This window comes from Aethina tumida, chromosome 3, assembly GCF_024364675.1.
Source record: "Aethina tumida isolate Nest 87 chromosome 3, icAetTumi1.1, whole genome shotgun sequence".
Taxonomy (NCBI): Eukaryota; Metazoa; Arthropoda; class Insecta; order Coleoptera; family Nitidulidae; genus Aethina; species Aethina tumida.
This window is the reverse complement of record NC_065437.1, coordinates 24,913,084-24,929,971: the sequence shown is the minus strand read 5'-3', so window position 1 is coordinate 24,929,971 and position 16,888 is coordinate 24,913,084. Positions and strand designations below refer to the sequence as shown.

Sequence of the window (16,888 nt, the reverse complement as noted above, 5' to 3'; positions counted from 1 at the left end):
AAACGGGTCGAGTGATTATTTCCAAATTTTAACTGAATTTAAATAATTTATTTATATTTTCATCAAAATCAAATCAAATATATTTTAACAAACGCCAAACGTTGTCTGTAAACAAAGCTCTTCATCAATACATATATGAATTCGACAAATAAATCATTGCAATAAAACTGCTGCTATATCAATTAATTTGAAGTAATGTGAGCCTTTCAGCGATAAATTTAAAATAAATCTCCAAAATTAGAGCGGAAAGAGATAAAAGTAAATTAAATTACTTTTATACGATACATCATGAAACGAATTTTATAGTTCAATTTGAGTTACTTTTATTTCCCACTTTTCCCGTTAATGATGTATGGCACATTGTACAGGGTGTTTCAAATTAAATATTAAACAGACGTGTTTTGCTCTGGAAATACTCATACGAGCCAAAACCAACCAATTTGTGAAACACCCTGTATAATATCGACTCGACAATATGTATCTAGTTGTCGCACTTGAAGGTTAATTGAATAGAATCATTTAACTACATGTTGTCTCTCAAGCTTCGATCCACGTAACGTGCCCAATAAAATATGCTCTGACGTTGAACGAAGTTTTGAAGCTGTCGCCCAGCCATGAATAACATTAATATTTTTAGATTATTCACGCGTTCGCGACTGCAGATCAAAAGTTATACGAAGAACGGTGACGTTTTAAAAATATATGTCCGTCTAGTGCGGCTCAATGAAACATTTTTTGGCATACACTGCAGACAACACGCCCACAACCAATAATTTTGTGAATTTCGTTCACTAACCCAAATTCACGTAATAATATATTTGAATTATTTTTTTTTTTTTCATATGTTTTACTTAAATATTTAAAGTTGTACTAGCATCGAGTTTTTTTATCAGCAGATTATTTTCTGGATTAATCAAGACAGTACCACCTAGTACCACAACATAAAACAATAGTAAATGTAAAATAATATGCATTTAACAAAACAAAACCAACAAAATGGCTTAAAAATTCTACACGTTCAAATGTTGTTATACAGGTTGGCCCGAAAAAACTTGAAAGATAATTGAAAATGTTTCCTTATGTATGGTAATCAGAATTAGTTCTCATTCACATTTTTAGATGACTTATATATACTGTCATAAATCCAGTAGTTCCAGTTTTATGAAATTTTTTTTATATAATGTTCTTACTGATAAGTTAGATTATTAAATGAAATCTATTTAATCACATTGAACGTCTTGACAAGTTAGCAGGAATTATAGCAGATAAACAAAACTGACATGCTATGAAAAATAATTATTAATTATTTTAGAGGTGATTTAATTGATCATCCAATATTTACTACTGAAAAAAAATTATTTATGTTTTTAACTTTAAAACTACATATTTTTTAAGTCAATTTTGCCTCGAAAAACCATGGGTTCTTGGAAGTGAGAAAAGATCAATTTTATATTTGATCATTTATGATTAATTCCCAAATATCTGGATTAAATGGTTGGTGACATAAAACTTTCTTGAATATCTATCTCGTCTTTGAAATGGTATTTCAAGATAGGCTACTGCATTGGTCGTTAAGTTAAGTCATCAAATGCTTCTTTAAATACTGTTCATCAGGTTTTCCAGCTTCCATCAATTATCCAGACCGACGATATTTGTCCTAATCAACCCTTTTTTTTCAAACAAAGACTTGTATGTGGTGCATACAAGAATATAATTGGCAATGGTCAAAAGCCTAATTTTGTTACCCTGTTATTTATGTTGAATCCAGTTCTCCAACTTTTTGATACTCTTTTTCCAATTTCCTCGCTATACAGGTTTCACGGGGACCTTGACGTTGTTCATCTTCAGTGCATTTCATTGCCACTCTTAACTGACGAAACCAAAGTGGTGTAACTTAAATTAAAGTATTCTACATAAAATTCAGTTGTTATGACATCGTCAAGGTATATTTAGAAAAAAGTGTATTTATAGAGAGAATGGTGCCATTTTTATATATACAAGGGCCACTAAATTCCGTTTCGATATTACTACCATTTTCGAGACATTTCGTAGACAGAACATCCTGAGCCATCCTGTGTAATCTTTTAGATCCAAAATCTTTTAATTAAGCGTTACTTGTCACATTTATGAAAAAATAATCCTGGTATGTTTATATTTTAAATTTATTTAAATATAAATAAGAAAATTCTACAAATATACAAGTTTATTTTAATAAATCCTATAAAAATTCTTATTATCTGTATTTTACGACTGTTTGAAGAGCTTATAATAATTACATTGTGTTAGATAAAGTTTTATCATGATTGTGTATTCTCTATCATTTTTATAGACAAATTGCCCTAAGTCGTTTAAACAATAAAACGTAATTATTTAACTGTCCGGATATGCGCATCCGCATATGAATTATTGGCTAGGCATGTGTTTTAATTGATGCATAAAACAGCCTCGAATAAACTTGCCACCAAAAATGTTTTCATCGGAGACATAGGTATTTAAATAATTACTCTATTGTGCCATAAAACAATAAGTTAATTCATTCCAAATAGTAGCCCATTACGGAATTATCTTAATTACTAGACCCCAATTGGGCCAAAATATGGAAATAACCGAGCTAGTCCGTTCCTAACACCATAATCCCATTTAATAATCTATTTTCCTCGGTGGATAATCGGATTCGCCGATAAATAATACGGAGGTAACAAACATGTAGTTCATCCTTAATTTATCTCCCCGTTAGATTGGCCGGTTTGATTCGATATAAACCAGTTCGGGAATCGATACAACATGGCCAACCCGGACTCCCGTCTAACTTTCGGTTTTGCGGACCTTCCGCCGTCGAAATGGGTCAGGTTTCGTGAACCATCGCGTCCTTGAACTTGCACACCAAACCCGGTTTATTTTCACTGTTCAAATGCGCCGCAACAAACCGACGGCAAAACCGGATTCGAGCTGCGAATAACGGAAACGTGCACCTGTGCCTTGCAATTTTTAAGTCTGTCGCCGAAGGATGTGCGGCACGTTTGGGAATACACTCGCTTATGCACCATCTACGTGCAACAAACGACTGCCACGTATTCGTATCTGCGCTTTATTTTTGTTTACAATTGTTTCGTATCGTTTGACGGTTGTGGTGAAAGTGAATCACCACGAGGCGCCTAGCAATTTTGGCGAATGCGCCTTGTTTTTATGGCGGTTCTCGAAGGTGGTTCTAAATTATGTGGTCAAAATTTGGGAGTAGGTACTTTAAAAATTATTTCTAAAATGTATCCTGAAGAAAATATAGCCCTCCAATTAATTAGTCAATCCAATTATCCTAAAATACACACAATAATAGCCAATATATATAACATTTTTTAAAAGTTAAATATGTTAGACATAACTTCATTTAATGGAATTTGTTAAAATAATATAAATTGTTGTTTTTATACAGTATATATTAACTACTGTATTCTTATTCTATATATTGATTTATTAATGTTCTAAAATATAATAGATATATTGTATACTATAATGATTTTATCCACTCTGTATAGCACACCAAGAATTGAATGAAATTTAAATTTTTTGGTTGGACAAAAGATTTAAAGTATTTAAGGCTAAATAAGTGTTTTAAATCTTTAACCGAACGCCCATTCACTAACGAACTTCTCACAGTTCTTAAACTAATTTGAGCGTCTCCTCCATTAACTTTAATTTTAGTTGACGATAAAATTGGATTGTTTTTTTAACATTCGAATATTCAAGTTTTTATTTTGTTTCGTTTTTCAAACTTTTCAAAGTTTTTTCCTAGCTACCACTTGTTCAGATTCTGTTATTTTTTTAAATAATACTGGAAACGATTGACTTATTTAGTCGTAAACTCTTAGTCATCTCTTGTTGTTTCTCTCGGTCTTGTTAACAGTGAAATGTAATTTTTTACAGTTTTTCGATCTATGATTAAATAATTATAATAAGCAAAAAACCGCTAGTAAATAATTTTAATTTAAATTCACAGAACTAAAAAAAAGACATAAAGTGAAAAGTTATTATTTTGTCCATTCACAAATAAAAAAAGTACGCAATTTTCTAATGAATAAAATTAGACACAATAATAACAGAAAAAACAACAAACATTATAGACACTGGCATCAATTCAAGTAACAGCAACTTATATTTTTAGTATATTTTCATAAGTTGCTATAATTATGACGACCACTGTATACATTAGGGTATATTCTGAGGGGTTCTCTTATTTTTCTCGTCAATGAATACATTTTGAAACTATTAAGTTTTTCATATACTTTCCATATTTTAGAAAAAAACAAACGGTGGTCCAAAACAGTTAATATTATGTCTTCCTGTTTCAGGTTACAACCGGAGAAAACGATTTGGACAAGGACGAAGTGAACATTATTAGCGGTGCCTTAGAACTACGCAAGAAAACTGTCTCCGAAGTCATGACGAAAATCGAAGATGTCTTCATGCTGGACTACGAAGCTGTGTTGGACTTCGAGACCGTATCGGAAATTATGAAGTCAGGTAATTAGATTAACACCGCCAACTTTCCGCGGAACTAACAAAATTGTCTTCAGGATATTCACGTGTACCCGTTTATGAGGGCAACCGCCAGAACATCGTGACGATGCTTTACATTAAGGATTTGGCGTTCGTCGATCCGGACGACAACACGCCTTTGAAGACGCTGTGCCAATTCTACCAGAATCCGTGCAATTTCGTATTCGAGGACGTAACCTTGGACGTGATGTTCAAGATATTCAAGGACGGCAACAAGGGCCACATGGCCTTCGTACATCGTGTCAATAACGAGGGCGAAGGCGATCCGTTCTACGAAACTGTGGGACTTATCACATTGGAGGACGTCATTGAGGAATTGATCCAGGCCGAGATTATGGATGAGACTGATGTGTTCAGTGGGTGTCGCAATTGATTAAAATCGATTGTATGTATTTAACAATTTATTCATTTTCAGCCGATAATCGCACGAAGAGGAAACGAAATGCTGAAAGGAGGCAAGATTTCAGTGTGTTCGCCGAACGACGCGGCGAGAGCAGCAGAATCCGCATTAGTCCGCAATTGACGTTGGCTGCCTACCAATATTTGAGTACAAGTGAGTATTCTTGAAATAGACGATGTGTCTAGACTTAACTACTGTGTTGTAATAAATTTGAATAAAAAACATCATTAGGTATTTTTTAGTCCATATGATTTGAATATCTGAACTAAAAGTCATTTGTCATCAACTTTTTGAGATGTCCCAGTGTATATCTAAATATGTGATAGTCTCTATTCTAGAAAACACATATTTTATTTTAAGTGTTATAACTTTGTGCTTTCTCTACGATTATTGCTTTTTTTGGGAAACAGTCCCTGAAATACATAGAACGGATCAATATTTGAATATGAAGTTTATATACAGGGTATATCCTATTTGATTCATTAGATGCATTGATTTGCAATTTTCATGACTATATACTTTTACTTGAACTACTTTTCTATCATATTTTATTTTGAACAAAATTTCATTTCCAGTTGCAAGGACTGACATCAATTTGTTATTTTCAATGGAACACTTTATATTTTCAGATTTTAAAATGCTACATGCAATTGCAAATAAAATGATTATAGTTTTTGAGATATTAATTACTTTTCAAAAATTTTGATATATTGATAGTCTAACTATGTCTGTAAAAACAAAGTTTATTTTTATCATAAACGTTAAGCAAAGACCACCCTATAAAGAGTCATTAATAACACTACAAAAAATTATAATAATTAATTTATTTTGTGCATCTTAAAACATCAATAGACAACTTTGTTATTTTCTAGTTTTAAAATAATCACAACCGTTGCTACCCTGTGTTGCTATCTATTTTTATAAAATATTTTCAATGTATTGTCACGTTGACTCAACTAACTTTTTTTCCAATTAAAAATATTATTTACTTTAATAATTTTTTTAACAAATTTTGGAATGACTAACTAAAATGTCTGCCTCTATTATTAACATTTGTAGTGTTTAAAATTTAATATTTTGCACACCCTTCAATAAAAGAGTATCTTACCAAGAGCTATTAATAGTATTATAAAATGTTATACAAAGTGATAAGTATTTCAAATGGAATAACAATAAAATGTCCATACCATTTAATCCTAATTTTTTTTCTATTTTGAAATTTTATACATGCATGAAGTGAAACTGTAGAAAAAAGTGAGCAGAAAGTTTTCAACAGAATTTATATAAAATTCAAAAATTAAATAATATTGAACTTATTTTAAGAAACAAAATAAATATCTCATTCGGCAAACCGGACGTGACGGCATGTGGAAAATATTTTAAGAAAATAAATAATAATTCGTCTATACTGCAACCAAAATTTCACAATGGTATCTTTTAAGTTGTTTACCACATCTCTACACTACTAATGAAGACTACTAAATAATAATACATATTTAAATACTATTATATTTAAGTATTAGCAAATTTAGCATCAATTTTACAGATAAAAGTTGTTATAAGTTAAATAAATATATAAAACACAGTTGGTGTGTAATCATCTGTTATCAATTTAAGATTATTAATTGATTTCTGAGTTTATAAATGGTAATATGTTTTAGCTGTGGAACCTTTCCATCCCCATGTTATTTCGGAAACGATTCTAAGACGTCTGCTGAAACAAGACATAGTGTTTCACATCAAGAAGAACAAAGAATGGAGAACAGATCCAGCCAACATCATTTATCAACAAGGAAAGGCCGTCGACTATTTCGTCATCATATTAGAAGGCAGAGTGGAGGTCACTGTGGGTAAAGAGAACCTGATGTTTGAGGGTGGCCCATTCACATATTTCGGCACCCAGGCTCTGGTGCAAACTGTAGGAATAGGTGAGTTACTCTTTAATTAAATACCTTTACAGATTAACACTAATTCGTTGATTTTATAGCAGAGTCCCCATCGACGGCACCATCAACGATGGGTTCCCTGGAATCCCTCAATTTGGACTCGCTGCTGCGTCACACTTTCATACCGGACTATACAGTGAGAGCTTCGACGGAAGTTCTGTACGTGAAGGTGAAGCGCAGCATGTACCTGGCGGCTAAGCGAGCCACACTTATGGAAAGATCGAAACGTGACAATGACAATGCCCAGTCGGGCGAGAATTTCGATGAAGAAGTTGACAAGGTAAGAACCCCGTTCAGTTTCGGCCTATAACACAAATTAATTATTCATAGTCATGTACTCTGATAAGCCATTTATAATACATTAATATAATCATTTAAACAGGATATACCAGTTTACAGGCAAACCTTACTGAATTGATACATCATATATTCATTGTGGCTAAATTTTATTTTACAGAGCAGGTCTACAAGTGCTCTCGATTTAGCGGAGACACTTTCCTTACGCCGGTAATTAAATCTGCTTGGTGTAAAACACACAAAGAAATTGTATATAGACACACACAATCATTGGCTTAAACATTTGTGTTATAGGCAAATTAGTGCTATTTATCTTGAACATGGTTGCCATGCGCATTGGATAAAATCATCCTAATTCTTAATTACTTTCTTAGATTTTACACAGTTTTGAACACCGTAATTCGAAATTGTCCACCCAGATTTAAAGTGAGTAAATTCTGCGTGCACCGAATTTGTATAAAATTTATTTGATGACATGGTTGAAGTTTAATTTACTAAATTTTTGTTTTATAACTGGACTGGAGTTTGAAAGCACGAATCAAATGTCAGAGTCTGACCGTCAGGCCAAAACGAATCATAAAACTTTGGTAAACTACGCATTTATTGGACGTTGGAAGATGTTTAGATATTTAATTTTTAATCATGTTATTCGGTTGTCCAATAACTATGCCTAGTGTACTTCATACTAACATCTGTCGTCATTAGGTGTTTCAGAAACTAATTAATCACTAACATCGTCATTGTTTAATTTCAATGGAAAAAAGCATGATTTAATAATTTATCTTTCGACAGCTACTCCATTCACTAGACGAAGACGACGGGGGGAGCCTGGGCGGCCGCCAGACGCCCAGGAAGCGCTCGTCGAAGAACCTGAGTCACCACAGACTGGAGACGGGCGGTGGTTCCCACAGTACTAGCCCAAAGACACCGCCCCACTATTCGAGCGTCAGTCCACCGAACCGTCTAAGTTCACGCGACATCAACGGCTCGATCAACAAGTCTAGCCCCGTGGACGAAGTCCACCTGAACACTAGAGACGAAGAAGTGTCTCTGCTGCCCAGGAAGTCATAACACTAACTTTTTGGCCCCGCACTGACGGGGCCACCATACAGTACTTACTTTTTGTTTTTTAGGTTTTAGAAGAATAGTAATATTAAAGTCATATTCTTCCCACTAGATTATTGAAATATTTCTACATGCATAGCTATAAGCAGAACTTGTTGCACATTAGTATGTTTAAAGTATGTTAACTTGTTATATGCTGTTTGAAAAAAGTAACAAATTTATTATCCCTGTATATGTATAGCGTAAGCAATTCCTACCAATTACATCGACTTTTTTTATACTTGGTTAAATTTTTCATACACACATTTTATAGTGTTTAAATAATTGTAGAATATTTATTTTATTTTTATACTCAATCAAACGCATTGTATCAAAACCAGTGAAATGTATTTTTATGTACTATTTTTTATAAGGAATTGTACTTTTGTTTTAATTCGGTCATAAGTTTTAAAGAGATTATTTCCTTTTTAAGATATATATTTTTATGTCCTTTGTTAACTATTGTTGAAACATAGTGGTGCTTTTAATTTTCTTGTTGTTTTAAAGCCGTATTACTATTAAAATGTTCATATGAAAACTGAGTTTTATTTTATGCGCAATAAACACAGTTCATGTTAAATTATGTGGTAATTTCCCATTGCCACATATTTTAACTTCCAGATTTAATGTTGATTAAACTCCTATATTAACACTCTTTATCTTCAACTAAAACTATAACTTCAATTTATTATGTTTAATCAATATTAGCAATAGATTTATCAATATAAAATCAGATATTTTAATTGAAAAATTGCATTTAATTCGAATATATTCGCAATGCATATGTAATTACATAAACCCCGGGTGAGTCACGCCATAAAATCAGTCAGTGTGTTATGGAGCCGCCTACTGATCGGTCGGGCGGTGGTGCACGTCCGCACTCTCAAAATAATTCGATGGTTATTCGATTTTGAGCAATTATAGTTATGTTTGGTGCCCTACTGGATTTATTCTTCATATTTAAGTATGTTCCTTTTATTTAAAATTAATTCTTTATCTACCTTTTTAAATTATCTTATTTAAACTTAAGATCAATGTTGTTTATTGATTGTTAACGTAAACACACACAAATATATAATAGAACATATTTATTTAATAATTATTAATAAATTAAATTTAATCATACATTCAAAATCTATTTCATTTGTAGTTTGACATTACTAACTACATTTTTCTAACATGGATTCTCTAATTACTTTTTTATGAATTTTCTTTTTATTTTAATTAAAATAGGTATAATTATTACAAGTATTAAGTATTTATTTCAAAATGAATAAAGTTTTGTATTAAATTAGATTAAGGATTTTTAGGTATATAATGTTGTCATTTCATGAATTAAAACTCATACTTTCTTAACAGCTACTTTTTATTTTCGAAAATAATGACAAATAAGCTGTTGAAAAAATGCGTACATGATTGGAATTAAGAAAAAATTTTACAAAAATGTTCTCTCAAGGATTACACCTATACAACGACGTTTTTCAAATTGCATACAACATTACTTCATTTATAATAAATTAGTTACTTTAAAATCTATACAATTTCCTATAATCTACATGGCTAATCTAATCGATCAAAATTCCAATTAATTAGACTGTAAAAATTACACTATAAAACTTATTTCCATGGCAGCATAAGTAAATGCCCAGTCATGTACGAAAAAAAAAATTGGAGATGCGCCCATCTACTCTTCCATGGCGCAGCTGGTACAGACCGGAGTGTTTTCGTAAATGCTCTTTTCCAAATAGATTCTTTTTCGTAAACACAACACAAGGTGTGGAGTGAAAACAAGTCTAGCGGGAACGGAACCTTTCACTCTACACTATTTGCAGCAGCCTCCAGTCAAATTCAATTAGTGGGCTTAGACATACTAGAAGCTACTGTGGTCTGCACTGGCTGGCCGACACCACGTCCACAGTATTTGTGTGTGCCATATAATTTTGTTGGCATTAGGCGCAAGGTTCAGAGTGCCATCAGGTTATCTACAGAAACAAGGAGAGCTACAACAGAGAAGAGAAGGATTAACTTAGGATGTAGGTGGAGGTTGTTGTGGCTGTCAGTTTAGATGATTGGGTAGGGTAAGGACCTTTGGTTTTTCCCATGAGAAACCATCTCTTCCGAAGTGGCCGTACGTACTGGTTTTTTGGTAAATCGGTTTTCTCAGATCCAAGTCTCTGAAAATTAATACAATAATTAGCACAAATTTAATAAAACTTGTCAAAAGTATTGAATTGTGATTGTGACTCAGTCGATTGTTTTAATCATGGTACATCAAGAGTAGCAAATACTAAGAAACATCATTGGCACGTGTATAATTACGTTACGAACTGTTTTAAATAAAGTATTGATTACTCACTTCACAATTTTGCCAGGTCTCAAGTCGAAATTGTTTTTGACTACCGCCAACAGTTCTTTCTGCGACAGTTTGGACGTGCCGTAGTCGAATACGGTGATGGAAAGAGGTTCGGCGACACCGATGGCGTAGGCAACTTGCACGAGGCATCTTCGGCAAAGACCGGCTTTGACAAGAGATTTGGCAACCCAACGAGCAGCGTACGCCGCCGATCTGTCCACCTTGGTGAAGTCTTTGCCTGAGAAGGCGCCTCCACCGTGCGCACCCCAACCACCGTATGTGTCGACGATGATCTTTCTACCGGTCAAACCGGCATCACTCTAAAAAATTAAATTATTCATTAGTCACGGCCACTCAAAACTTCTTTTCTTTCATTATTTACCTGTGGTCCACCGATAATGAAGAGCCCGCATGGGTTGATGTGGATGACTGTTTGTTCATCAAGATACTGTGGTGGAATAACTTGTTTAATGACTTTCTCTCTGATTTCTTTTCTCAGCTCGTCCAGACTGATTTTCTCGCTGTGTTGCAGGGATACAACAACAGTGTGTACTCGTTGTGGAATGCAGGCGCCGCGGTTGAATGTGTATTCGGCAGTGACCTAAAAATATATAAAAATTAATTTAGAAAAAATATTTACAGCAACAGAAAATAAACTAATATTAATTGTCGTATTATACGGTTGAATATGTTCACAGGTGTTTTTGTTTTAAACACTAAAATTATAAATATTTAAACCTTCACACACAAAAGATACAAAATTGAATAATTAAAATGGTTTAAAATATATTAACCGGAAGTTAAGAACTAATAAAAATATGTTAATTGGGTCGAAATTTTATCTTTTTAAATATAATTACGAAATTGGCAATTTTAGAATAAAATATTATTTCGGATTGAACAAAATTAGTACATTTTTTCTAAAAATAAAAAATTTCGTAATTTTTAACGGAAGTTAGTAATATATGATAAAAATGGGTTAATTAGAAAATTGTTTCGAAATATAGTAATTACGAAATTGGCATATAATTTGTTAAATTAAATATCTCAAAAACTTATCGCTGTACATGCGTTCAGTCTGGCGTAAAAATAATCAAATCTTAAAAATGAATTTAAAATTTATTTAATTAATCTTCAACATGACATTCGACCTTTATATCTTCGGAATTATATTTTTAACCAGGCGAATGCTTTCAAACACTTCACAAAACGTAATTATGTTTTTGAAGTATTTTTCAACACATATTAACGCAAGATGACTATAAACATATTTATTAAAAAATAACATGCAGTTTTGCATTTTCATACAACCTTGAAGATTATTCAAGCCGCCGTTTAAAATAATGTATGCTATGATGTTCACTTTATTCATCAAATCTCTACAATGTAAAAATAAGTTTTCTAGTAGGTGTCTGTTATGTGATGACAATCTCGAGAAACGAGTTCAGTTTAACAATATTATTTTAAGATTTTTAACATGTGTGATGTGATAAAAAATAGTAAAAATATTTATTAATGCTTTATTTACCTGTGTTTTGGAATCGGGTCTGGCCCACCAGAATTCACCGGACCTTCTCAATTCGGCAATTCTGTAGTTGAGTCTGTGTGCTAAAACTACTGTAAGGGGCATGCATTCTTCCGTTTCGTCTGTGGCGTAGCCAAACATCAAACCCTGAACATGAGTCAAAAGTTTTAGACTGAAGACATCGTTAATAAACGCAGAGCCGTATTCTTGTGAAATCAATAATGAACAGTTAACGAAGAATAGGACCCTGATGAAACCTTAACATCTACCCATGGTTATGCAAAACACTCGCTACATCATACGGGGGTGAGGATATGGATAGAAAGGAAACACACACACTCACAAGGCAAACGACTTTTTTTTATAAGTTATTACTTTTCACACGTACAATGTGCGTTATGATTCAAATGAAACTAAATGCTATTTGATTATTTGGTTAGTAGTCAATGTACTTTGTCTTGTTGAAGCAAGCTGTTCCAAACTCATTGGCCTCAATTTTTAGTTTAGTTCAAAAACAAGCCAAAACTCGTTTGAAACATTTTGCATAATGTTATTGAAACCATGATGACAACGTATGAGAAAAGTTTCTGTGGTTTATCTGAAATATCTAAACAAGATCAGCCAACTTTCTATTTTAGATGTTTTTATCTTTTTTTGACGACTAAATTATATTCAAATATATGTAAACAATTTATTTTAGTTCACGTAATGGCTGTAAGAAGAACAGTGATTTTATATTCGAGTTTAAGAAGTTTATTTTATTATTTTCTATTACTAGAGCACTTCTAATGTTATTTAAATTTGTTAGTATAACTCTATACATCATTAAGTAAAGAAAACACCTCCCACAACCATATTATACAATTTTTTCGGGTGCTAATTCGTTTAAACGAAAGTGACTGACGCCTGTTGTATTTTTAGAAACGCTTCCTCATACGTAACGACCCGACAATTCCGGTCTGCATTATTAATCATGAAATTTTACGTATTCGCAGACACAACAAATGCATCCAGTATCGTACCGTCTGACGTGCCACACACATAATGAGGAGGTGAGATCACCAGTGCATGAAAATATTGCAGTGTTAAATTTCCCAGAAGATGTTGCGGCGAATTTAAACAAAATCACGACGTGTTCGACACCTAAAGCGCGATAACGAAAACGATAAGATTGGTGCGTACAATAATTACTGGTACGTACTTTAAGCGGCAACAAACAAGACACAGTAGATTGCCCCTTCTGTTATACGTCGCTGATCATGCAGAAACATAATCGCACAAAGACGGTTAAAAGTATTTACACTGGGAATTACGTTCTTTCTTGTGATAGACCATTACCAGACGGACAGGGACTTTAACGGAAATATATTTACAACAGAGAGGACAGGGGGCGTCCCCAAAGCAACCTTCCTGTTGGAAGCACTGAACAGTTCATGAAGGTTCAGGGGCAGCACCAACAAAAACGTCACCCAGGACGCCCTAGGCAGGTGTAAGTGAGATAAAAAGAGGTTTAATTAGGCGCTAAAGATGTTTCACCTGATCGCCAGCGCCAACTTCGTCCTCATTACGATTCTCGTGTACGCCGGCCGCTATATTTGGTGACTGCTGATCCAGCGCCAATAATACATTGCATGTCTTGTAATCAAAACCTGCATAAAACCGGATTGTTCGTTTTAAAATCAGTTCACTGTCAAGGAATTGGTAAATATCGGACAACGGTCACACCAAATCCTGTTGGTGTTTTGGACGGCAATTACAAATTTCAATTCGCAACCAGTACGACCAAAAAATCAGTGCCGAAACTATCAAGGGAAAATTAAATACGTAAATACGTGTTGTTAACCAAGGATGTGCAACACATTGATAGCAAGTCTTCGCACAATTATCGGTCTTTATAGAGCAATTATAAATAAACAAATGATGTAAGAGTTGTTTGTATAACAATAACCTGATTTACTTTTCTTTACGTTTTAGACCATCATGTGGAACTTAAAGGTTTGCTAAATTTGGTAAATTTGTCTGATAATTTGGAGTCAAGGTTGTCTAATATATTGGTTAAACAAATTTGACGTTATCATGAAAACTTCCTACAGAAATGGTATTCCCATTGCAATGTCGGCACTGATTTTTATCGTACTGCCGCAAGCAAATTTGCAATTCCTATTTGTTATTCTCTATTGTGTCATATAACTTTTGAGGCAAGGTATACTACAACAAGAACGTCATTTATATAATAAACAGCTTGAAGTCTTTGTTGTATTAACAGCAAAAATATATAACAAAATAAGATGCGAATTAGTTATCTTAGCATTGTTAGTTTATAAATCAGAGACGGTCGTTCAGACACTTTTTCAAAATAAATAACACAAACGTAATCAAAATATAAATAAAATAAGTGCTGATCTGCACCTGGTGAGATAACTGACTCATGCAAAATAAACCTAAAATCTAAAATCAAGCATACTGGCAGGCAAAGGGAAGCACATGCTTTCAATAAAAAGGATGCACATAAAATAAAGCAAATTCTGATGTGATGTTCCCCCCAAAATTTTGAATATTGTTGTATACCTGATCACCCGCCCCTATATCTGGCTCTTCTCTGTTTTCATGAACACCATTTGCAATATTTGGAGATTGTTGTTCTAAAGCCACCAGCAGATTGAGTGTTCTCCAGTCGAATCCTAATTAAGTCAATTTTAACGGAATTTAGAAAAAACAACAAATTCGGCCACGTTTGCGTTTTAATTGCCAAACGCCAGTGTTAAAATTTTTTTTGTACAAATGCTGAAGTAGTTAAAGAATAAATAAAACAGTGTAGAATCTAAAGCTGAGTAACTTGCCAAGCTCGAAACAGTTATCTACTAGTAAAATCAGCTCTACAAATTTTCAACTGCCACTAACCTTTGGAGGAGTCATCGTAGCCAATGTGTTCAACAGTTTCCCTCACAACTTTCTGATAATCAACGACAGCCTTGGACGTAATCTCACCGCAAAGTAAAATCATTCCAGTTTTGGTTACAGTTTCTGAGAAACAAATGGGCATTGAAATTAGATGTTCAGGGGGATACATTCCATGTACTCACCACATGCGACTTTCGCATTCGGATCTTGGCGGAGATGAGCATCCAGGATGGCGTCACTGATCTGATCGCACATTTTATCTAAAATAAATCAATAGGGGATAAATTAAAGTCGTTAAAAGTTCAAGTGATTGACTATTAAAACAAATTAAGGCCATTTGTTTGAACGTTATGTTCATTAATTGAATCATTTTAGGAAATACTTTTTGCAAAATTGGAGATATTTGTTAACACAACACAAATAACGCATTAAAAACATGTTTTTTGGGAAACCATGATGAATAATTAATTATTGACTGACTGTATTAATCATATTTTTTACGACATATGTTCCAAGTTGCAAGATCCACAGAAAAATTACTGTTAAAATATGGTTTATCATTCACAAAGTAAACAAACTGTCAAGATTACATGCGTCGACCAATTACAATGAATGGGGAACAATAAAACAAATTTGGGGAGCGAATGTAAACAATAATCAAAACAAGGTGCGTAGTTGCAACATAACCGTAAACCGATAAACGGCACGTTATTTCAGATTATCAATTTTCTACGCAACAAAATTTACGTGCGGAGCACGTGGAGACGGAATTCGAAACGAATCGAATTCACGTTGACATGCACACGAAACGTAAGATGCCAGTTATTCATTGGGACGATTCTATTTAGGCTACACAATGTTACGTTGCATTGCGTACCAAAAATAAATCGCCGATATTTGGGGTCGGTTGAACGCGCGGCCAGACCATGCCGGCGCCATGTTCACACAAACAAATGGCCAAAAAAAAAACTATCACTCACCTGGATGTCCCTCTCCGACGCTCTCCGATGTGAAGAGGAAGTTGCTTCCGTGCTCCATGTCAAACGGCATATGACCGTTTACATATCCATTTGTCAATGATGTTTCTGGCATTCTGAACCTTGTTTTAAGCACTACACTAAAGTTTGTACCTCGGATCTTAGTTACTGTGGAAAAGAGACCGATGCACAGTCTTGAATTTATTTTTATAACCTCGGACCGCGCTGTTGCCAAGTCGGACAGTCGGACTGTGCGGATTAATACCTGGAACACAATAAACGCCGTATTATTTTATTGTTGTAATTGGCAAAAGGGTCGACCGTATTGTGCCGCGTTATTGTAAACAGGTAAGGACCTATTCCCGTTCTAGAAACTTGTATTTACCCCCCACATTGTTGTACAAGTACAAACCTAACCTCAAAACTTGGATGGAACTTTAATTTCTAGCGACTGTGACCATTAACGGAGCCCCCGCTCTAAACCTAGGTCAGTAAACCGTCCCCTAGTTTATTCATAATTAAGTCCAAACGTGTAACATGCACAACGCGAAGAAATATTGCGCAAATAGGTGAAATCGTCGAAAAGTCAACGACAGCAGTTACTAATAACTAAACAAACATCCCCAAAATCTATTAAAATAAAAAACACGTGAGTTCGCCAGCTAATCACTATTTTTTAGCACCGCGTTCAGTTTTTCCTTCGACCAGAGATATAATTAGAACAAGCGGCAACATGCGACGTGTTCACGTGAACGTAGAGCAACAAACGATTCGCTGAATGGGTTTACTCGGTGAGACGGAAAATGGAGGGAATTTTTTACTATCACAGAA

The 16,888-nt window shown here is 33.9% G+C and overlaps 2 protein-coding genes across 5 annotated transcripts in view; one reads left to right on the top strand and one right to left on the bottom strand.

Annotated features, from left to right (window-relative positions):
• Positions 1–8,839, top strand: part of LOC109593988 (unextended protein) — a 31,360-nt gene extending 22,521 nt beyond the window's left edge. Inside the window, exons 4-10 of one of the 3 annotated variants that reach the window (XM_049965392.1) lie at positions 4,347–4,518; positions 4,572–4,910; positions 4,970–5,107; positions 6,616–6,882; positions 6,942–7,180; positions 7,572–7,623; positions 7,990–8,128. In XM_049965392.1, coding sequence (XP_049821349.1) covers positions 4,347–4,518; positions 4,572–4,910; positions 4,970–5,107; positions 6,616–6,882; positions 6,942–7,180; positions 7,572–7,622 — 1,206 coding nt within the window. In that variant the 3' untranslated portion in view covers position 7,623; positions 7,990–8,128. Of the gene's footprint in view, positions 1–4,346; positions 4,519–4,571; positions 4,911–4,969; positions 5,108–6,615; positions 6,883–6,941; positions 7,181–7,571; positions 7,624–7,989 lie in introns of all 3 variants that reach the window. The other 2 variants (XM_049965391.1, XM_020009135.2) reach the window with 2 other exon arrangements.
• Positions 8,840–9,649: 810 nt separating this feature from the next.
• On the bottom strand, positions 9,650–16,197 carry LOC109593995 (S-adenosylmethionine synthase). 2 transcript variants are annotated; one of them, XM_020009152.2, is made up of 8 exons: positions 16,061–16,197; positions 15,263–15,340; positions 15,081–15,203; positions 14,748–14,860; positions 12,183–12,326; positions 11,037–11,255; positions 10,658–10,974; positions 9,650–10,475 (listed from the first exon to the last, which is right to left on the bottom strand). In XM_020009152.2, the coding sequence occupies exons 1-8, from the start codon at positions 16,170–16,172 to the stop codon at positions 10,358–10,360; spliced, it is 1,224 nt and encodes a 407-aa protein (XP_019864711.1). In that variant the 5' UTR covers positions 16,173–16,197; the 3' UTR covers positions 9,650–10,357. The 2 variants fall into 2 exon arrangements, with proteins under 2 accessions (XP_019864711.1, XP_019864710.1); XM_020009151.2 differs by lacking the exon at positions 14,748–14,860 and adding an exon at positions 13,716–13,828.
• Positions 16,198–16,888: the final 691 nt, after the last annotated feature.

Bases quoted from the DNA above. Each gene is read 5' to 3' on its own strand.
- LOC109593995 (XM_020009152.2), bottom strand. From the start codon at position 16,172: ATGCCAGAAACATCATTGACAAATGGATATGTAAACGGTCATATGCCG. The intron at 15,341-16,060 runs GTGAGTGATAGT...GATTTATTTTAG, and splicing joins CGTCGGAGAGGGACATCCAG to ATAAAATGTGCGATCAGATC. The intron at 15,204-15,262 runs GTGAGTACATGG...TTTGTTTCTCAG, and splicing joins GAATGCGAAAGTCGCATGTG to AAACTGTAACCAAAACTGGA.